The sequence below is a fragment of the Cloeon dipterum genome, chromosome X, assembly GCF_949628265.1.
Source record: "Cloeon dipterum chromosome X, ieCloDipt1.1, whole genome shotgun sequence".
In the NCBI taxonomy this organism is placed as follows: domain Eukaryota; kingdom Metazoa; phylum Arthropoda; class Insecta; order Ephemeroptera; family Baetidae; genus Cloeon; species Cloeon dipterum.
This window is the reverse complement of record NC_088790.1, coordinates 8,561,972-8,584,476: the sequence shown is the minus strand read 5'-3', so window position 1 is coordinate 8,584,476 and position 22,505 is coordinate 8,561,972. Positions and strand designations below refer to the sequence as shown.

The window sequence follows — 22,505 nt, the reverse complement described above, 5'->3', positions numbered from 1 at the left end:
GCTGCAGGGTTTCTAGATCTTGTTAATTTCTTACAATTTTTAACTTTCATGAGTGATAAATAAATATAGAAGCATTAATTAATTATGTAATGTTAAATTATGTGTTGTTAAAAGGGGTTGCGAGGTATTTTTATTGAATGAATGAATTTTTTTATTTGTGAAATGACTTCATTTTTAGGGAATATCATTTGTCCTTTGAGTTCAAAATTTTTGCAATAGCAAGAGCTGCACACATATATAAAATTCTTGATTTCATTTCATAAAGATCGATAGCAGGTGACTAAAAATGATAATGTTTGGAGAAGTAAATAAACACTTAAGAAATTCACAAACAATTTGTTTTATTTGGCTCAGTTAGTTACACTTTTACGTTGCAGACATTGTTGGCAGAAGGGTTTCGTTGACACAAAATATGTTAATATTTTTAAACTTGTTAATATAAGTTAGGGCTTGCAATAAATTATTCAATAAATATAGAGACACGCTACATCTAACAAACTCTATTGAGGAAAAGGCACAGTTGGCAACCAGCATTGTACAACAGTTTGAGTTACACAGAGTCCCTTCACCCGCCCAAAAGTAAGCCGAGAACTTCTCTCCGCAACTTTACCTTTTTTAAATATACGGTTCATCCCATTCAGTACATTTGCATTGCCATTTTAATCATACTTAAAGCACTAAGAGTCTGTGGGCACGAATTCGGTGGAATTCGCAACTTCTGATTTTCTGCTAGGCTTTCTCTCACAAGGCGAGTGTGGCGTCCCCGAAGACAACGTCAGACAGATCGGCCATGGTCGTGGCGCTGCTGACTTTGCTCATTTTGTTCCTCTTCCTCATAATCCTGCTGGAGCGTCCTCTGAAGGTGTTGCGGATGCCGGTGCTCTCCTCCTCGTCTAGGGTGTTGTGGTCGGGGATCTCGGGGTCAGCATTGTTGCCGCCAGTGGCAAGCATGAAGCGCTCCCTAACGTCCTTCAGCACGCACGCCTCCAACTTCTTTTGCTGTTGTATCAAAATAATTATAATTAGTAACAAAATGGATCATAAAAACGACAGTTCAGGTAAATTAATTATTTTTTCAATGAAAATCGAAAACAATATGGTAAAATGCAATTGAACATGAAATTTAAATTACCAGAATGGCTTTTAGGCTCTGCGTTAATTTTCCAAGATTTAATAGTTGCCAAAATTCAAAGAGAAAAATTAAAAAAAAACTCGCCCTCGGACTGTGTAGCAGCTGCAGAAGTTTTGTGGAAGTCAGTAAGAAAAGTACCAGTAATATTATGAAAACATAAGTTCCAGAGAAGCAGCAGCCATTAAGTGGAACAAGTGATTTTATGATTTATTAGTGTATTCTCCTAACACGAAATGCCTAACACGGCGTACAATAAATAAAATTAATATTTAAAATTCGAATAAATTACCTTGTAACACTTGAAGAAGAGCATAGGCTTGGTGAACTCAGCAGACACTTGCATTTTGTTCTCGTCAGGCTCAGGAACGCATTGCTACAAGTTACAATCAAATTTAATTTCTCGATTTTGAAATTATTTCCTTACAGCGAATTTCTGGCAGAATTGAACCGCGTCACTCATGTCACTTTTAAGCTCAGCAGGAAGAGGCAGGCGCTGGATTCTAGAGATGATTCCGGAGTAGTTGGGCTGCAGATTTGCGTCCAGCTAATCGAGAGAAAAAATCAGTTATGTTCGATGAAATGGCGTTGCAACTTACGTATCCCAGTTCTTGCATAACGCAGGTGATGTTGCGGGTCTTAGCGTTTGCGTTGCTACTGCGGAAGTCCATGTCCCTCTGTAACACAAGAAAAACGGAAATTCAAATAAAAACCAAATACATTTTAAGGATTAATTAAGAATGGGTCTTCTTCCGTGACGGGTCGTGAGAAATATATTTTGAGGATCGTTAAACTAAACAAAACGCTCGTAATTGTGCGCTTAGCTCATAGAGTTATGGGTTCATCATGCAACATTCTCAAATAGACAATGAGAGCACATGTAGCGCATATATTGAATTCAAAACAAGCGGCGCCGATGAAAGAGGAGATTAGACTGGATTATTTGCATAAAAGGCCAATTAAAAAGTAAAATGCGACGTGCACTGCGATCTATATCATTTTTAATTTACCAAGCCTGCCATAACCGCGCGCTATTATGCATTTCCTTAATGAACCGTTCAGAAGTTCGCACAAGCCGAGACAGCTGCCTGGGTATTTTCGTCTACAAGGAATCATTGTTCGGAGGCGCGTTAGCTGTATCAGTAATAAGTGTTTTAACGGAGTCTGCAGAGAGGATCTTTGTCCGCAAATGTCGCCTCAATTAACACTTTCCCACGCAAGTTTTCTGCTGCCCATCGGTTCTCAGCAGAAAGCGGCCTTTATGCTGGACAAAAAAGGCGTTTTTGCCGCGATGGGGACGGAAAATAAAGATGATGATCCGACTAGTGATGATGCTAAAGGAAAACAAGCCGGTTTTTCTATTGTTAGCAGACGCTGCTGCGATTTGCGGTTTTCATTTTATCTTGTTGATTCATAAACTCTGCTTTCATCTTACAGAGAGCTCCTGTTATACTCGCTGTTCATAAAAGGATATCGTTTGTTAATTGAATTTTAAATGAGATACTTGTCCATGTAAGTCAGGCCGAGTGCTACAATGGATAATATCTATCAACAGGTGTTGTTGCTTGAATTCGGAGGAGAAGGAACAAAACTTTAAATGCTCATTTTTACAATCTTCGCTTTTTGTTCTACTTTTCAGGAATAGTTAAAAATAAATATGGCTCTCCGAAAAAAATGAGAAAGTTGATTTTATGCTTTCATGATCAAATTTTATCTATTTAGGACTAAATTGAATCTAATTCCACTGCAGATTTTGCAGCCAAATGTAGAAACAGAGATAAAATGCCGGAAGAGCAAATAAAAATAAATCTCGTTGCCGTTCGTGGCTCTCGCCATCTATTGCAACGCATTCCAATTCAAAAAATACAATTATTACATATGTGCCAGAAAACACCACGCCTGTCGAACAATAAAGAGATATTCCGTATATAATCTCATTAAAAAATTTTACACACATTTCAGCATCAAAGAGAAATAATTTTTAATTCAGTGTGACGGCAGAGCAGGGGAGATGCCAAACCATGCGGACAATGGCCGGTAAACAAAAATCAAAAAGCGGCGCCGGCAGAGGAAAGAGAGATGGAATTACGGAGGAAGGGAAAAAGTGTTGCATGCGCGGCGTAACGAGCAAGAAAATAAATAACAAAGAGGCTTGCTTTCCTCAGCCAATTTGTGTAACGAGATTCTACGCTGCTTCCTGCTCTCTGCTCACTCGTAGGAAAATGAACCACCCAATTGAAGCAGAACCGTACCGGCCAGAGCACAATTTCAATTGCATATTGAATTTATTTGCTAAATCACGCCCCACCGACAATTGAATGGAGCTGGGCAAATAATAATCTAATTCCTTTGGGCGATCGATGCACTCGGCGCGCGGCGTTAAAAATATTCAATTAATGTGTAACAGGATTCAGATCCGAATTTGATGCCCATGACTGACGACCGAGTTCCGCGTAGATGCACTCACCCACTCAGATTCCCATTTGATGATTTTTATCAGCTGCAAGCGCCGAAACATATTTATTTGAGTTGCAGGCGTGAGAGAAGAGACGCATTCCGGCCTCGAATTACGCACACCGACCATAACGATGCGGTAATTTGGGATTTTTTCGCTTTCTATTTTCGGATTGGTTTTTTGTATCAGCTTCTGGATATGGGAGACTGGGAGCAAATTGGATTAGGCGCCATAATTTTGGCAGGGCTTTGAACTTTTCCGAGTTGTATGACCTCGGAAAAAGTGCCAAAACAATAACAAAAAATCTCGCTCTGAAATGGAAAGGATTGATTCAATATTTTTGGCATGTGTACCTTGTTTGAGTAATTTAAGTGTTATACCGTTGAACCCGCCAAAGGAAATGCCTTTATTATTCGCGCAAAAAGTCGCACCAAACAACGCGAATGCGCGCCAATTTTCTACAGTCAATTTGCCAAATTGCCGCTGCAAAGCGTAATTCGACCTGAGCAGCTGTGTGTTATGTTCACCGATAAAAAAAGGGCGGAGAGCACAAATTCTTCTCCTGTGGTGTTCGCTGTTTGCTCTCGTAATAAATTACAAGGGCACTAAAGCGAGCGCGGCTGCTGGAAAGCGTCGCCAGGAATTGGAATGGAAAAAAAATAACATGCATTGCTCTCCAGGCCGTGTACCGTACTGTTCAGGTCATTGTGCACAGGGTCAGGCAAGGGTCAACAGTTGGTTCTTGCATTCTATAAATGGACCAGCGCAAGATTCGCATCAGAGGCGCGCAAAGATCTTGCTTACTTGAAAACAATAAAAATAACTCATGACAAACGACCCACTTCTAAAAAGCAAAATGAACTATTGTTACCGTTTAAAGTTCATGAAGTCATGGTTTTTGCATGTGGCATCAAAATTTTTGGCGTAGCTTTCAACAGGAATAAAATTCATCCATATTTAGGTCAATAAAGAACATTGAAAAAATTAAGAGTAATCTTTTATATTTTTATTGTCCTGAATGCTTGAAAGGCAAATCTGCCTTGAAGAGAAAATGGTCCTAGATTTTTCGCTCTCTCTTTGAACCTCACCTCCAGAGAGCGTCAAGTTCAAGAGCAAAACGAGAAATAAAAGACAATATCGTGCCCCGATCATAAAGTCTGCGTGGTGCGCTCGTGAATAAAGCACAAGAGTAGACACACATATGTGGCGTGCATGTCACATCGCGGCGGCATGCCAGAGAAATGAATAAAGCGGCATAAAATATAATGGGCAAAGCGACGACAGAGAGTAAAAACCAGTTCTTCCAATATATCTCGTCTGATTTGCGGGCATGCGAGGAAGGCGAACACGCGAGCAGCGAGAAAGAGAGAGAGAGAGATTATTATTTATCTCTGAAAAGGCAGTGGATCTAGAAAAGCTGCTGTAAATTAGGATGACCGCGCACGCGGCACATTGTTTGTTTTTTAGAGAAGCGGAGAAAATCATGTCTTGGGCATGGTCCAAGAACTTTTGTTTGAATAATTGACGCCGCTTTTGGGGCCACCTAGTGCGGGCATGCACACTCGATAAGATTGACAAAAGCACGATTTGCGCTCATTCTGCAGATTTCAGATTAAAGGCAAATGTTTGTGCTGCGTGACGAATCACAGAGATAAAGAAATACTTGGATAAATTGAATTTCTTGTCTTGCAGGAGAGATCTTCCTCTTTTAATATATATTTTACTGATTTCGTATGTTATTTCTTGTGATTTTCGCTATTGGGTCAACTTAAATTTAATTCAAACGATAGTCTAGATGGTATGCGCCCTTTTCCATTTCTTGCATTAAAATAAAAAGAGGATATGCCTTTTGCCAAACAAAAAGGGACACATTTACTCACAGAAGTACGAGGGTTGAAGAAAGCGGCGAAGGGGTTCTGCTGGTACGAGTAGTAGGGGTTGTGCACGGCCGGAGGGTAGGGGTAGTAGGGCGCAGGAGGAGCGTAGCCGCCGCCGTAGGGAGAGTAACCCTGAGGAGCGTAGTTCTGCGGGGTGAAGGGGTAGCGCTGTGGGAAGTGCTGTGCGGGAATCGCCTGTGCATCCTGCGCCGGCTGCTGCTGGGGGATGGCCTGCGGGGTGAAGGCGTTGGCCACGTTGGCGGCCGCCGCGGCCAGGTTTGCGCCGCCGTGCTGTGAAAACACCGAAGGATTCATGAACTGCTGAGAACAAAAGAGACAAAATCCCAATGCGTCGTGTGAGTGTAAAGCAAATGTACGTGTCATTGTTTCTGTGTATCTTTGTTTTTGGATTAAATAATTTTTATAAATCTTGAAGGCTAGTATGGACTTTGCAGGATTTTGCATGTACAGTAAAAAATTTAATCCATTTTCTGTACGAGTATTGCTGAGAAAAATAATGTATCATTATTTATCATAGAGAGGAATTTAAAGAACTACATAATGAGGAGAAACGAATTCAATTTTCAAGAGTCATCGTGAGAAAATGCTCGGTAAAATGATTTCTAAGAGCAAATCACACCTTCAAACCACAAAATGCGCCTTTTCCTTCCTCGACAAACACCTTTTCTAAGACAATTCCAGAAATCAAACGCTCTCCGCGTGAGTTTTTTGTGTCCACCGCGTATAATAATCGACATCTTGTGTGGTTTCCCGTTTTTCTGCACAAATTCCGTCAGGGCAAAGCGAGAAACAACAGCTCAGCTGCGTGCGATCTGATCGCATTTGGACAGCCGATAAACAAATAAACGAACGCAGCAGCGAGTATAACAGTAGCAAAACTATCGCCGTGTGAAATATTAATTTCATGCTTACTCGTGCGTTTAAGTCTCTTCCCATTCAAAACTACATCTGACTGCTCAGCATGCCCGGGAGACAACCGGCCTTAATTTAGCTTTAAACAAATCTCGCCCGAAAGCTGCATGAGGCCGCGCGAGACGCGATCAACTCCACTGACTGAATCACGTGGGAAACGCACTTTTCTAGGAGATGCGTGCTTCCGGTCCTGTTTGCCTCGAATGTAATACCGAACAGGGAAACTCCTTGCTTGCAAATAATTGGAGCAGCAAGCAAGGTCGAAGAAAAAAATGCCGAGTTTGTTCCATAAATCGGAATTAAAAAAACTGGAGAAACCTTTGCAAGTAAACGGTTGATGAAATATTTCCCAAGTGACGTGAAATGATGTGGAGCAATTATTCAATTACAAACTCTAGAAAACATCTGAATTGTCGCGTCACGAGGATAATTTGCAAGAAAGTAACTGTCGACATGGGCAAGCAGTAAGAAAAGATTCAAACAAAACAACTAGCTGTCATCTCTCTCTTTTGTTGAAGTAATGTTTAATTACTCAGCTGCATCTCTCATTACCTAACAGTACACCTGTTGTCGCTCGCAGGAAGAATAAAAATCAGGCGAAACCGACGAGGGAAATATGTATAGAGCGTTCCTTGAAAAGTGACAATAAAGCCAGCACATCTGTTTCATATGTGGAAGGAAATTACAATTGTCGTCCAGTGCATTGTGTTCGCGCGTCTTGTCCTGTTCAATCCTTTCGTTTTCGGTGCGAGAAGAATGCACAACAGAGCTTGAGAGCAGATAGAGACAGCTATTGCCAATTTCACGCACCTTTTCATTTCTAGGAAAGGTAATCCGCTACAGAGGCTTCTGTGAATGTTAGCAGCGTTTTCTATGGCCACACATTCAACTAGGAATTCTTAAATTAGCTGCTATGAACCCTCAAAAGAGGTGATCAGATTTTTTCCTTCATGGCCGAAGCAATAAAATGTTTTGTAGATATTCGTTAAATTTTCATTGCGGTAAGAACTAAATAAATGTTTGTTTTCCAAATCGAGAGCCTAAAAATGTATCAGTTTCACAATAGTTGAATATAAACAATGATTTATATTAGTTTTCCGGCATTGCAAATTGGACAAATGAGACACAGCAGCAAAAATCAATTTAAAGGCTAATTCAATGAATTTGAGGTATAAGCTAGTCAAAGAGAAAAATTGGTCACCAACCCTTTGGACCGTTAAGCACTGCCAAACTTGACTTTAAAAATTTTGTCAGCCGCACCAGCTCCAGGCAAAAATGCTGAAGCCGGTTCAGCCAACCAACCGCCTAAAAATTACGCGGCTGAGATTATGATTGTGGCAAAAAAGTCAAGAAATAAGCCTTTTTCCATTAAGAGTTACGCAAGACTGACGGTTATGATGGGTCTTTTTATCAACACAGTCAAAAACGTCGTTAATCTGCTAGAAATGAAGTGCGTGTAGAAACGTCATAAATAAATGTTTAATGGGGCATGAAAGACAAACGCCTTTATTTACGCGGAAAACGGTGGGTGATCAAAACAGCTAGCGCGCAGAGAGGAAAAAGCGGCCGCTGTGCGTGAAAAATTCCATTTCTCCCACACGAAAAAAGAGAGCCAACAAAGGATTGACGGACAGCACGGCTGTGTCTTAGTGGAGCAGCGCTAATCACCCACGCTCGCCTCGGTCGCGGTCGCACATGCGAGTACTGCACGTCGTCGCTCGTGTGAGCAAGGAAACGGATTTTCTCGCCAGATTCACGCCATGAAGCTGCTCGGAAAATGGGTTAATCGTCGTTTAAGTGCTGATCTGCATCTCGCCTGCTAATTCGCAACAAGTCACTATCTGCGTGCCACTGATGGCAAAGCAAAATTCTTCTGTTTCTCGCGCAGGATGAATGTTTTTGTGTTCCAGATGTATTTGTGTTTGTGAAGTTTCAGACGAGAATATTTTTTGATGTTAAAGGAATAATATTTTGGTGTAAAGTCATTTGTCATGACACAAAGCGCTTGCCTGACCGTAAGCACCAACTGTAAAAGAGCATCTGGTGCTTGCAAAAACTCAATAAATTATTGTAAGCAGTAAATGAGCAGCGATAATAAAAACAAACATATTTAGTCAGCCAGACAATTAACGAAATATTACGTGCTCGTGTAAATTTACGTGAGTAAAGCAACAAATTCATTAATTAGTAGATGTGAGAGTTTTACTTGAACATTTCATCCAATTAGCCTTTTAGTCAATATGAAGCAAAAATATTACATGCCGCTTTCAAAAAAGTCATTAACAGATATAAAAAAATGTTATTTATTTTGTGGAATAGTCTGTATTTTTTCATTAGCAAAAATTCATACCGTAATTAAAGCCTGTGTTTCATTTCCTCTTTTTTCAATTAGATTGCCTTTAAAATTGCAGTTATTTGTTTCTTTCTAGGATGAAAAAATTGAGAACAATAAAATAATGTTTAAATTTCAAGGATAATTAATATTTAAAAAACAACTTGCATTATAATAGGAGAAAAACTTCAAGTCAATGAAAAAATTTTGTTAAGTTAATCATAAAAATACAAAATTTTTCATAATAGTGTGGAAAATGAATTTAAAATAAATATGAGGGAAACTCATAAATTTAGACAACTTTGCAAAGTATTTTATAGCATCAAGCTAAAACGACCACAATTACCAAGCCTAAAAAGCAGACGAAATAAAATCTCTCTCTCGACTCACGTTTTTGAGTCCCTGCAAGAGGGTCTGCAGCCTGAGCAGCGTCTCGGTGCCCATGTTGGCGACCACAGCAGGGTTGTATGGCCTCCTCGTCGAGCTGAAGTATTGAGGGGTGGTCGTGTCAGGGGCGGCCGTGGTCGTCGTCGTCGACGTTGGCGTGGGTGTCGTGGAGGGTGGTCTGGTCGTCTGTGGCACCGTGTTTTCCAGTTGCTCAAAGACAGCCTGCGTGTTGCTTGGTCCAGGAGGACCTGCGGCGCCGGCCGCCGCACACCTCGCTGCCGCCGCCCGCATCTCCTCGCGCACTTCGCGCACTACTTCATCTCCAAAACAGCTTTCATAAACCTGAGGAATAAAATTTTCTATTTTTAGATATCTCCTCTCTAGTACTTCGATTTTGTAATGTTTAACATTATAAACTTAATCAGTGCAGTGACGTCAATTAAGGTCAACAAAGATTCAAAACCAGGAAAACCGTATTTTCTATTTTTTAAATACACAAAAAGTTGGTGAAGAACCAAATCTATTTTAATGTCTGTGATAATAATTACATGTTTAATTGCACTAGTTTTTTAACTCGAATCCTAAGTTTCCCTGAAGAACAGTCTAAATCAGCCAAAACAGTAAGTTAGAATTACAAAAAACTAAATAGGCCAAATAATTGTACTGGAATTCAACCAATAAAATGTTATAACATAATAACATTCCCCATATAATCAGAAATTTAGCATTCTAATAAAATGTAATTTTTATTTTAAACTCTTCCATATAAATATTCGAAATAAAAATATGTATTGTGTCTCTGCTATAGCTTTTTTGTAAAAAGAATGAAAATGAAATGAATTTTATTGCCTGCTCACGACGAAGCTGCGCTGTATGATATTCAAAGGCATCTTTACTTTTATCTGCCCTCTTGCAAAAAGTGCGATTCATTCTCGGAAAGTGGCTTATAGCGAGAGCAATCTCATTAATTCCTCTCGTTTTCGTCTTTTCATGTGGCCAACAACTGTCGAATTGTGTCTGCGTGCACTGCACCTGACGCCGTGCCTCTCGTTGTATTTGTACTCGCGCTTTTAGAGAGTGAACTTGTCCGCGACTCGTCTTTTCAGTCTGCGTTAACAACAATCGGACAGCAGCAGACGGTCATTTCCGCGAACGAAGCGCTATTATTCGGCCGCGCGGACGCTGCAGATCGAAAGAATACACATTAGCAGGAGTCATTGCTCCTGTTCAAGATGCTGCGCGCAAACGGCAAAGTGGGCACGAGTTCACGTGCGATTGTGTGTGCTATGCCGCTTTTTCACAAAACTTGCACAAAAGCAAAAGCCGTCTGTCGACCCTGCGCCATCTGTGCCTCAACTGGCGTTGAAAAGGGAAAAGATTAAAACGCAATTTTCGTCCTTGACGCTTTAAACATCAGCACATATTTCAGGGACGAACAAAAATAATTATCAACCGAAAATAAATCCATAAATCAAAAATATTAATATGATCTTATATATAAATACATTAAAGTTTGATTATTGGTTCAAATAGTTACTCCTTGAAAGCAATGAAAGTTAAAGGCTTTGTTATTTTAGCATTGCAATTTTATTCAAATGAAAAATTACTCAAATTTCAAGATGTGTTTGCAAATCGATTTCAACGGTTGGCGTTTCATAATCCCCGCCTGCAGTGTTGATTTTATTTTGCAGGTAACCATCCAACAAAAGGAGCCGAAACAGTGGTATTCCAGTATGGAAGCGTGCGATAAAATTGTTTTTCTATAGTCACGCATCCGCTATTTTAAATTGTATTAGCAACCATTCGTTAAATATTAAAGGAAGTTGTATGTTTATAGTTTTTTTATGCTTCCATCATTTTTTATGATTTAATCTCTCATTTATCGATTTGTGATCAGCCGTATATGATATGCAAATAATGCAGCAAGAACTTATAACAGTAAAATCTACAAAGTCTTCAATTGCGTTCCATTAACATAAATCAAAGGCGCGCATCAAGAATTTATAGTCATCGCTGATCGTCCAATTAATGTTCCAGCTGTCTTCATTCGTTAAAATCGATTCCCCCGGGGCCGATCGAATTCATCTCACATTTAAAAAGTAATCTAGACGATAATTTAGCAAGGGAAACCTGATATTTGCCTATCAAATCGGTGTTTATCAAATAATGGCGACGTGCTGCAATTACCGAATGCTGCTGCGCGTGATTCCGCGAACAAGTCCCGTTGAGACGTTGAGATGAGAGTGATTATTTAGCAGGATTGATGCCCAGCTGGCCAATTAAGCTAATTCAGCCAACAAAGCCTAATTGGCGGAGATAAAATTAACAATTACTATCATTGTCGTACCATTAAAGGCTGCTGCCGGTTTCGTGAGCCCGCCGTTCGCACTTTTCTCGTAATTGGAGAGAAAGAGATAGCCAGACGCGCGGAGATGCATCAAGTGATGTAACAGTAAAAGGAGCAGCGAGAATTATAATCTGCCAAGGACACGAATTTGATTCCCGACCAACGCATCGTTTCCGGAAATTCAGCCGAGCATCTCGCGCGGCGCGCAAATGAGGAGGAAAGCTCGTCAAGCAGCAAATTCAATTTGCTTTTTTCTGCGATCGTCCGCTGGCTGACTCGCGCGCTTTGTGATAAGAAACGAGGAAGACAGGAGACAAAATAATCCGCCGAGCGTGTGAAAAGTGCGGAGCAGAGAAAAATAATATAAAGGAATGCCACCGAGGAGCTGAGCCGCTTGAGTGCTCTCGAGATGAGAAACGATTCCATTAGAACAATGTTATGATGCTAATTTAATTACGGAAACCTTTTGTTTCGGCTTTACGCACAAATTGGGTGTCTGCGGGGAAGTTGCGTGAGGTCTTTGTGAACCGTTTCAAAACCATATAAAAATTCTAACTTTTATAAAGACACGCACTCGAGACCCTCTTAATGGAGTGATTAATCTCCTGGAAAGAAATTTTAAAAGCACACAAAACCTGTAATTACTTTAAAAAAAAGAAAATGAATTATCTGGAAATGTTTAATCAATTTTTTACCGCTTATGAACCGAGTCTTTCATTCCTTCATTTCTACCAACATAACTTGATCCTTTAAAATGATTTAACAATGGCTACACTCAAAGTGAACAAATAGGCATGAAAGGCTAATGTAATTTAATACCTTCTCTCTCTTTGAAGTACCTGATATTGAGATCAGATATTTTTTGCCCCATTTATTGTCGTGGAAGCCCTCTCACAGTTTTTCATAATTTTATTTGCAAAATACCTATCTCTGCAACGCGAGTAAAGACTGACTGTGTTTATGAACTTTCATGCATGTGATATCCCTAATCATTTTTTGCTTTAACCTTTTCAATGTTTTTCAACGCTCATTGTCATCTCAAACTAAAAATTATTTGAATTTCTATAAAAATTTGAAATTAAAATTCAACTCCCAACTCTTTTTTTCCATCTGCGTGGGAACGACATCATGCAAAATCCCCATCTGCTCTCTGTACTTAAACAACGCAACCAAATATGAGCTTGTACTCGCGGTCTTTAAAAGAAGAATAAAAGAAAAGACAGAGGGCCGCGTGTGTGAACCTAATTCCAGAATGGGCACACACGCCAACAAGGCAGCGTCTGCAGCCTATAACGTTATTAAAATAATAATGGAGTGCATTCTTATCGCACGATGCATATCATCATCGGCGGACCGGATTTGCTTTATTACCTCTTGTGTGCGAGAGATGTACGTGAATCGCAAGAAACAATAACCGCCGGTGATATATCGCTTGAGCGGAGAACGTGCGAGATTTGTAGGATTTTTTATTATTTGGAGGCGCAGAGGGTGGGTGTAGCTATTTTGCACTCTTAATCCGCAGCGTGAAATGCCGACAATGGAAACTGTACTGACGCGGAGTCGAAAATAGTGCTTCACTTGAATGGTCATTGGATCGACAGGCCCAACAGTTCCAGGTTCTGTCAAGCGTAGATCTTGGTCAAAGTGTTTATCTAACCATGTAAAATGTTTCAAAAATAACTCTAGAGGTAGACAAATTTTTAACCTTACGTTTCCTATTATTTTAATTCATATTATTTTAACTTTTATTGATGCAATAATTTAATCAGTCATCATCATCATCACAAAAATAATGAAAAATGTAGATTGAAGCCGATTCTTATAATTTCTTAATGTTTGTTAAAAGATTATGCGAGGGCTTTTAAATATGAAGAGCAATAATTTTTAACGTTTATGAAATTTTAATTTCCTTAACTGAATAAATCAGGAATAATTAATATTTTTGGTAAGTCTAAACACGCTTTCATCTACACGTGAGAATGAAGATGATCAATGGCAATGCTATTACAATTTATTGAGACCGCTCCCTTCGGCAGAAAGTAACTCATTTCTTTCTCTTTCTAACCTGTAAGATCGAAACACGCCCTAATAATGTTATACTCTCATTATTATCATCCAAAATCTCACACGCGTGAAATTAACTCGGCATTACCTCGCCGCAAGTGGCCGCAGCAATTTCGACCTCCATAAATAATAAATTATGACTGTGTTTATCAACAAGCATCGTCCGTTCGTCGGGCGAAAATCAAAAGTTCGGCTCTGAAGGGCGAGGAAGCACGATTTTTTTGTTATCGCGTCGGCGTGCGGTGCTCCAAATAGGTCGCTGGAGACAATTAATCGGATGTAAAAAAGCTGTTTATTAATTGGCCGGTGCAAGAAGAAAAGCGATCCGGTTTTCTGCATGACTGATATTTAGATTTGTTCGCAACTTGATCGTTTTACACCGTCGAATTTTCTTTTTAAATGCTGGCACAAACTATTTAAAGTTCAGTTATGATCAAGATATCAAAATGCGGAGTTTTCTGAAGAAAATTATAAGTCACAATTTACTTTATCTCTGTAATGAAAAGGATCACGGGAAACGCTGTGAAGTTTTCAACAAAAAGGCACCTTTTCGCTCTTTTCGTGCGAAACTAAACGGAAACTGCTACAAATGTGTTAATTAGAAAATTTACATTTTTTGTTTGATAAGTGAGTAATACGCAAACGGAATTAAATTGTTTGTGAGAACCTAAAGACACAAATTCAGATGGTAGCGGTGCTTATACTTCTCGGTAGAAGAGGAAGACAAATGTGCCAAGTGCAATAAAGATGTCAATTGTGTTCATGCTGCACGCACGCATTAAAGTAATGAGTGATTTGAGGAAAGATGTTGCGCTGGTTTGAATCTTAAACGGCTACTTCCTATTCGGGCGCTCGGACATATTGAATTAGAATGCATCTGTCTCGCGAGATAAATAAGTGGTTCGTGCATCCTGCTCAACGCACGTAGAAATAGGAGATGGCAAAAAGCCGTCTTTGCATAAAACGGTCGTAAATTTTGCTGTTAAATTGAGATGCAAAGCATGAATGCATTTATTTTCTTGCCGCTCGGAGGATTGAGAATTTAGCCTGTGCAGCTAACAAGATGCTTATCCAGGAATAATTTATTTTGTCCTACCGTGTCTGCAGAATGCCTCTTAAGAAACTGAACAGTTGCGATCAATTAAATAAGTGAGACAACACTTTAAACGAGTAATTTCTGCTGACAATGGCATTATTCACGAAAGAAAAAAGTGCGAAGAAGCGTCCCAGATCGCCGAAGGCGCCGTTCTTTATGCTAGGCTCAATTTCGGCGGCTTGAGTGACATGGGAGCGAAATTAAGTCCGTCGCATGCATCAAAGTCGTCTGCACGCACGCATTCTATGACGTGGCCTCGATCGGGTGTCGTTTTCAGGTGTATAACAATACGCAAAGTGTCAAAACACCTGGTTTTAAAAAGCAAGCGCATCCTCCTTGCAAGCTCTGCTTCTTTCAAAACCGCGAGGCGTCTTCTTTGGGCGGCGTTGGATTTTCATTTGACCCCGATTTCGCGCCAATTGATTTCTGTGTGATCGGTGTCGAACGGTCGGTCAGTGCGGCTGCAGATTGGAATATTGTCAATGAAACTGGGCGCAAAAATCAATCAACTAGAGAGCAGCTTACGGGACATCGCACAGGCGTCAATAAAAACGCTCGCGGCCTGATGCTCGATGACGGAAATCGCTCAAATTGCGCTTAATTTCTTCATTTCTGAAGCGACCGACTGGAAAGTCAAATTATTTGCTCTGCTCGGAAATTGGTTTTTACGGCGCGCGTTCCACGTCTAATTTATTTTAGTGGCTTCATCTATATCGATAAAAACTTCACCACTCAATTTGATTTATGAAGGATTTTCTATGGGTCACCTTTTTTATGAACTGACTGTTTCGTATTGCACTTAGAAATAATTAGTTTTACTGTTGTCTATTCGCATTCTAAATTTTTAGAAATATGAATAAAACATCATGCTCATAGCAAACGAGCTGCTTTAATGTTTGCTTCCACTATAGCTCCTTAAATGTCTTTATGATGTAAGATTTTTACAGCTAGCTATTCTTTTAGTGTTTTAATACTCTGAAGTCAAAAGCACGAAAAGTATTTAAAATTTTTGGCGTCCTTAGTAATGTAAAACAATAACTTTAAAAAATTGATAAAAAGTAGGAATTGGGAATTTTATAGATTGAGTTTATATAAGTGGCGATTTACACGGGTTTATGTTAACTTTTTGTCTTTTTTCATTGATTTCTGCAGCGCTTTCAACGGCTGGTTAGACTAATTCCTAATCTGCAGTTAGTTCTGTGGTTTATCAGTTTAAATTTAGTACTGCTGTTGAGACCTGAAAGACTAAAACAGCTGCATTCTAGTTCAAAAGGATTTTTTGCTTTAGCCATTTTTCAATTCAGCAGTTTGAATTCTACAGGATGATATATATTTTTTAATAATTTAGCCTTTGCTCTAAAGGATGAAAAATAGAAGCGTGCGCACCCACAAATTACTCCAAAACCACTTTTGTGGGAGCGACATTCGGGCAATTTCGATTTCAGTCTGCGGTTTGGAATATTCCTTTGGCCTGTCGCAAAGCGTGAGGGCACTTTATCAAATTATACCCCCGCGACGATATTTTCAGCCAGCGCAGGAAGAGCGAAGGCGTAAGTGATTTCGGCCGCAAGTGAAGACATCAACAAATTGCCCGCAGGTCGCGAGCGTTCAACCCGTGTGTGTCTGCGGGCCATCCTTGAAAGCCGACCAACGCATCGTCGGCGGCACCCGCACCTTCCGTGACCCGATGGCCATTACCCTGACACTCGTCCTTTGTTCTCAAGCGCCGCTAAATGCTTTGCTGAAAGTCTTTTTCGCGGCTGAGATGCTAACAAGTAAGCAATGCAAAACGTTCACGCGCAATTCTCCCTCTTTGAAGTGCCCGTATATCCAAAGATTTTGTGGCAAATTACCCATGCTTAAAATATCACAGTAAAAACCTTAATTTTAGTGGTAGAAAATAACCCTGATATATCATAAAAATTTTCAGAGAAATTTTGTTATTTTAAGAAATTTTTAGTTAAATGAGAATTTTTTTCAATTAACACAACTTAAATTAAAAGAAAATACTTGAAAACTTTTGACTCATGAATTTTCTTTCCTGATTGAAAAGAAACATACAATTTTCTCGAAGCTAATGTGCGCTGCAATTTCGTGAAATGAGGCAAGGAGCAAGATTGATAATTGCGAGTTTGGTGCTCAGTGAGCTATTGTTTTAGGTACAGTTAAGTCATTTCATAAGGAGAGAACTAGGCTATCGAGATGCGTCGGAGTGCCACTAGAACGTGAAAATTTCCTAAGTGGTCAAAACAAAGGCAGAAACTGCAAATTCACCTCTTCAGATAGTCCACCTGAATTTGCATAGTAATTTGTGGGTTTGTCTTAATACTGACTGCTAAATCGTTGTGCTCTTAATTTTTCTCAGCAGCACTTTTATTTATTGCGGTTAAGTACACTAATTGATTTTATACCCGTCACAAAAATATCTCGAATAAATGCAAGTGCTCAGAGAGGATTTAGCTTTCCTGGTTTTCCTGGTTGTTAATTTATTTTGATTCAAATCATGAGAAAAATATAATGCCGTATTCTAAAATTTAACAAACTTGTAATTTTGTTTTAAATTCCCTACCTTGATTTGAACTAGCATCATAAAAAATTCCCGTGGACCACTGCAATCAAGTGACCGTAAAAGGAAACCTCTAAATTTACCGCAGAGCAATTAAAAGAGTGACTCACCTTCATCATTGCGAATTTTTTGATGTACTTGTTCTCGTCTGAACCCCAGAAGGCGAGTGCCTGGCCGAGCAGCAGGCTCATCAGCAGGGCGACCTTAAAGGACATCATCTCTGCGTTTGTGGCTGTGATAAAGTGGCTGCAGCCGCCGCGCCGAGTGCACTTTATAGCTTCTCGCCGGCCGCCGCGGCCTCCCTCTCCTTGCAACGCGGCGGCGGCAGCGGCAAAAGCCACTGGCCGCGCCGCACTTGCCTGCTAATTGTACGGCAAAATGCTTATCTCCTTTCGCGCTTTTCCCCCTTTTTCATAGTAGTGGAGAAAAATGGTTAAAATAAGAATATAGTTGCATTATTGTAACAAGGTTACCTTTTATTGAAGTTCATTAAAATTTAATGATTATATAATAACGTTTAAAATAGGTTTTACAATTTTTTTATGGAAAATGACAATAAGGAGAAGTATTTCTTACAATTAAATGTGACTGTGCTATTTTGTTTTTATATTTTTATATTATTATTAATGGTTTATTATTTTTATATATGGAAAATAAAACAAAAAATACAATTTGCGGTGACTATGTTTTTTCTTTATAGTTCTCTTTTCATCAAAGTATAAAACATTTCACCATATTAATTAAAAAAAACTTTTAAGCTTGGAGCAGGGGGCTTTGCGAAATAGTTCCGTAAGGCAAAAAGTTAAAAAGAAGTGAACGAAAAAATTGACACTGAATGCTGAACTCGTTAAGGTTGAAAAGCTGAATGATGAATTATGTCAATCCGTTTGGCGGCAACACTAAAAAGTGAGGAGGAAACAAGCTGTTATGGGAAATTTTCGCAAAGTTTCTAATTTGCTCCGGAATTCTGGAAGCAAAAAGTCGATCGCTAACTGGATATGTGGACGTTTTGAAGCGTCATCATCACGTCCACACATTTCATCATGAACTCATCATTCGACGAACCGAAGCAAAACAAAAGTGATCGAGGAAAAAGCGCGGCCGTGCACCCATTTCGGTGCGCGAGACGAAAAGATGAAAAATATCGACAGCTCGCATTGTTTCTGCGAATCGAGAATCGACACCTGGGAATTACCGCGTCGGTAGGCGTGTTTTGCCCCCTGTAAGATCTTTTCTCGCGCAATAATTGCGTTTCCCATTCTTTGACAATACACTAGAGTGAAAATTGTACTCTCGTGCGGCACGCTGTGTGAGGTTTTGCCTCCTAAACTACTTCGCACTCGGCGCTTGGTGAAAATTAATAAAAGATGCTTCTGCTATTTTTGCGACCAGTGGCACATATATACATTACACAGTCCGCATTTCGGTTTTCTGGTTCACTGGTGTTTCAATTTACTGCATGGTTAATTGTTCTGCTGAGCGATTCGAATTCCTAAAATGAGACATCTGTGTGCGCACTACACTCTTGCAGACACGGACAATCAAATGCTTATTTGCCTCATTTCACTGTGCAAAGCAGAGTCGAGCGAAAAATCATCAATTGTTCAGTATACCGTAGTACACTTGTGGATGTGATACAGGATACTGAGATTGAATTATTCATTGGAACTTACTATTCTAAGAGTGTCATTATCAAATCAAAAATTATTCATGTGTGTTAGTGGCATTAGAGCTATTTTTATTTATTGTTGAATTTATAATTCATTAGTGTTTTTGAAATGGCCTTTTTGAAAAAAAGTTGTGTACCTTCTTTTATTTCTGATAGCTAATATCGATTAAATTATATTTTGAACTCTTCCTATTGGATGGAAATTTGCATGCCATTAAAAAGGCTCTTCTACTTGTTAGTGAAATTATATTATTTTATATTTGTTGAGCGTTTTGTTCAGGTTTTACTATCAAAATTTGTCTGGTAATTTGCAATTAAATATTTTCTTTAACTTGCTGTAAAATCATCCGTTTGGAAATTCAGCCATAAAATATTTTTTGAGCTGGAAATAATAACAAAAGGTTGACCTTGGCCAACAGATCTCTGAGCAAATAAGCGAGCTAGCGTAGATTTTTCTTCAAATTTGGATGATTTTATCCAAGCAGTGGCTTAACATTGCACAGTTTCCCAGACTATATAAGTTTAAAAATATTTATTTTATTAAATTTTTATATCAATGTTTAGCTGCCATTTCCGATGGTTATAAATTAAAAAAAAAATGCAACACCCCATACAAACCAAAGGATTTCTTTTCATGGACAGGATTGTTTCGAAACATTTATATATATCTTTAAGCAGGTGCTAAAATTCTAATTATAGAGATCACACCTACATGAATAAAACGGGAACGATGGACGCGGAACGAAGATCTCTCGCGTCAATTAAAGTGTCAAGAAGGCATGATTCTCGACACATTAATTCCCCACGTGTTTGCTTTAAGGAAATAATAATGCGGTGTGTCCAGCGGAGGATTCCTCGAGCGCATCATGTTTTGTGTGGAAAGGAAGTAGCTAGAATAGCTCTCACCGAAAATAGGCCTAAATGCAGTCGCGAGAAAAGCGCAGGCAGGCAGGCAGCGCATGATGGATGGATTCAAATGTATGCAGAGCATCGCGATTACGAAACGCGCGTCAACGGACATAATCCGTTGGAGTACGCGATAAGCAAAGTAGAATAGGGTAATAAGTGGCTGTGCTGCAGTGTAATTCCGAGTGTTACGTGTGAAAAAGGCGTCTTATTCTCGTGCACGAGCACACACAAAGCCGCCACTGAACGGCGTCTGAGTGCTACGCGCGCGGCGGCGTGCGCGATTTGCATGCCGGCTGGAAAAAATCGGCTGGAACAAACGCAAATTCGGCGGCGCCTTCGCAAGAATTGGGTCGGCTAGAGAAGAGCATCGAATGCAAGCGAATAGGTGCGCGCGGCTGCAGCTGATGCATCGGCGCAAATTAATTGCAGCTATTACTGCATGGAAACTAGGCTAGTGTGTGATGCGCTCTTCTTTCTCGTTTTCTTGCAGAAGTGAGAAAGGTTAATTATTTTGATGCACGGAAGTGCATTCACGTATGCTGTATTTGTGTAGAGCAACAGAAAAACTTGTTGCGGATGATGTATCATTATTTGAAAAGGTTCTCTTCCGATAAAAAAACAGGATATTATGTAAAAAATGATTTCACAAAGTGTTTATAGAATGAAGGTTAAGAATGATTAGATCTGTAATAATAAAAGCTTTGCTCTTACTTAAGTTAATTTAAAATAAAAGAATACAAATTTCCAAACGGTACCAAATTTTAAGAAAATGCTCAAATGATATTTAGGGCATATTCATAATGCAATAGGCTCAATTTAATATTGCCTAGAACGTGCGCTATAGTATACTGTGTCTCAAGAAGCGAGAAATTTTTTACGTTTTGCATTTTCCTTTCTAGATATGAATCTACTGATGCATAGAAGACGACAAATTAAAACAAATGACTCCGCAATATTCCTAAAAACGCATTTCTATAGTCATTAAGCGACAAATTGACGTGTATGTATCATTGTTTGTCATTTCTCCGAAAGCTCAACTTCCTTGCAAACAAACTGCGAAATAATTGTAATTTATCACTGTATCCTCAAAACAATGACTGCGTTTGGCACAAAACATTTAGCCATATCATTGCATTTTTTGCACGGGAACTGAAATTTCAGGTCACCTCAGGCTCACCTAATTGAGGAAAAAATCTATGCCACACATTTCTTTTGTAGCAAGTCAGTGGCGCAAAAATGTTAAAATAATAACCGCCGTAAACATGCAAAAATCTCGCAAATTCCTTTTCACGGTTAACTATAAAAAGTGACACACGCATACTTCTCGGCTCCAGTTGTTCGTCGGAAAGAGATAAAGATACTGAAGAGAAGCGGTGCACTGTATTGGTTTACAGTTTCACCAGTGAATTCTCTTTCTCAGGTACGGGAAAACAAAAAGCACTCGTTACAATCAAGTGCAAGTTCGTTGTCTTCGCAGCCGGCTAAAATAAACAGCGGAAGATGAAAAACGAGTCTTGCCACTCGCATTCATTCCTCTGTGACAATTAATTAACACGCACCGCAGAATCAGCAAAGACGAGACGAGAGAGAAAATAACAGCCTTTGTTGTAGCCGTCGATTTGTTTGGCGTGCACGTCAATCAGACTTTCGCGGCCAATTTCGTTCGATGCTTTAAAACACCCGGGCTGAATTTCGTGCAAAAAATCTTCGGTTTCCTGGGTTTCCTCTTCTCTTCTTTTGTTACGCTCATTCTTGCTTTTGACGTGCGAAAGATTTTTTTATTTTAAATCTCTTGCAAAAGAAAGAGGAAATTCTCAAGGCGGGTAATTCACAAACGGATAACGTAAAAGGTAAAAACGAAACAATGTACTGCGATGTTTCAATTTCTAAATAAAATCAAGCTATAAATTTAACTTTTTTAAGTCTTTGAATATCAATTGTCTTTGAAAAAAATTTATTCAAAATAGTTTAAATTTATCATGGCCATAATAAGTTACCATTTTTTTTATATTTCATTCGAGTTTTTCTATTTTAACTAAATTTCAATTTAAAATGTGTTTTTCCTTAAAAGGGACTGGTGTGAACGTGATTTTTAATAGCCATAAATTTTATTACCTTATGAGAGTAACAATTACTTGAGCTCAATTACAAATGCTTTTTATTTAAAATAACTGTTACATTTCGAATTTATTTGAATCCTTGTCTCTTGATTAATTCACCACGGGTGCGTTCCTTAACACCGGGGTTTCTCTTCGTTCAAATTATTATGAAATGCTAATTCGGCCAGGCAACGCTATTTACCGAGTGCTCCAGTGTCATTAAAAATGCTCGCCGAGTTTCCTTGTTAACAATATACGTACAGTTAGCTACGGAGCACATTTACACAGACGATTATGCCAACAACAAACGCGATATTTTACGCATGTTGTGCGAATTTCGCTTCATTTTTCACTCGCTCTCTCTCGTCCGACAGCAAATCCAACCGAAACCGGAATGAGAACCAGTCTTTGCACTGCGCCGGACATTGTACGTTAACAACTTTATTACGAACGATGCGCATTTTTCATTTTCCACGCAGGAGCAGCAGCAGGAGAGCAATCGCGATGAATTTCAATCTCTAGCGTATCGTTGGACTGGACACGCGGCACAATAATCAGGGTCAACGACTGTACCACCCACAGCTCCCTCCTGCCGCCGCCGTGCGGCCATCGCGTGTGTGTATATTATATATTTTCAAAAAT

At 39.4% G+C, this 22,505-nt stretch overlaps 1 protein-coding gene across 2 annotated transcripts; it reads right to left on the bottom strand.

Annotated features, from left to right (window-relative positions):
* Positions 1 to 324: 324 nt before the first annotated feature.
* LOC135946167 (uncharacterized) lies at positions 325 to 17,447 on the bottom strand. Of its 2 annotated transcripts, none has more exons than XM_065494247.1 (7): positions 17,297 to 17,447; positions 9,117 to 9,455; positions 5,465 to 5,779; positions 1,729 to 1,806; positions 1,557 to 1,676; positions 1,422 to 1,505; positions 325 to 999 (listed from the first exon to the last, which is right to left on the bottom strand). In XM_065494247.1, exons 1-7 carry the CDS (start codon positions 17,402 to 17,404, stop codon positions 742 to 744), a joined length of 1,302 nt encoding a protein of 433 aa, XP_065350319.1. In that variant the 5' UTR covers positions 17,405 to 17,447; the 3' UTR covers positions 325 to 741. The 2 variants fall into 2 exon arrangements, with proteins under 2 accessions (XP_065350319.1, XP_065350320.1); XM_065494248.1 differs by having other exon boundaries at positions 5,465 to 5,752; positions 17,297 to 17,446.
* Between the last annotated feature and the right edge of the window lie 5,058 nt (positions 17,448 to 22,505).

What these genes read in the sequence shown, in the direction of transcription:
- LOC135946167 (XM_065494247.1), bottom strand. Translation starts at nt 17,404, where the DNA reads ATGATGTCCTTTAAGGTCGCCCTGCTGATGAGCCTGCTGCTCGGCCAG. An exon ending in TTATGCAAGAACTGGGATAC is followed by an intron (nt 1,677 to 1,728) that starts GTAAGTTGCAAC and finishes TCTCTCGATTAG; the next exon opens with CTGGACGCAAATCTGCAGCC. An exon ending in TCTTCTTCAAGTGTTACAAG is followed by an intron (nt 1,000 to 1,421) that starts GTAATTTATTCG and finishes TTGATACAACAG; the next exon opens with CAAAAGAAGTTGGAGGCGTG.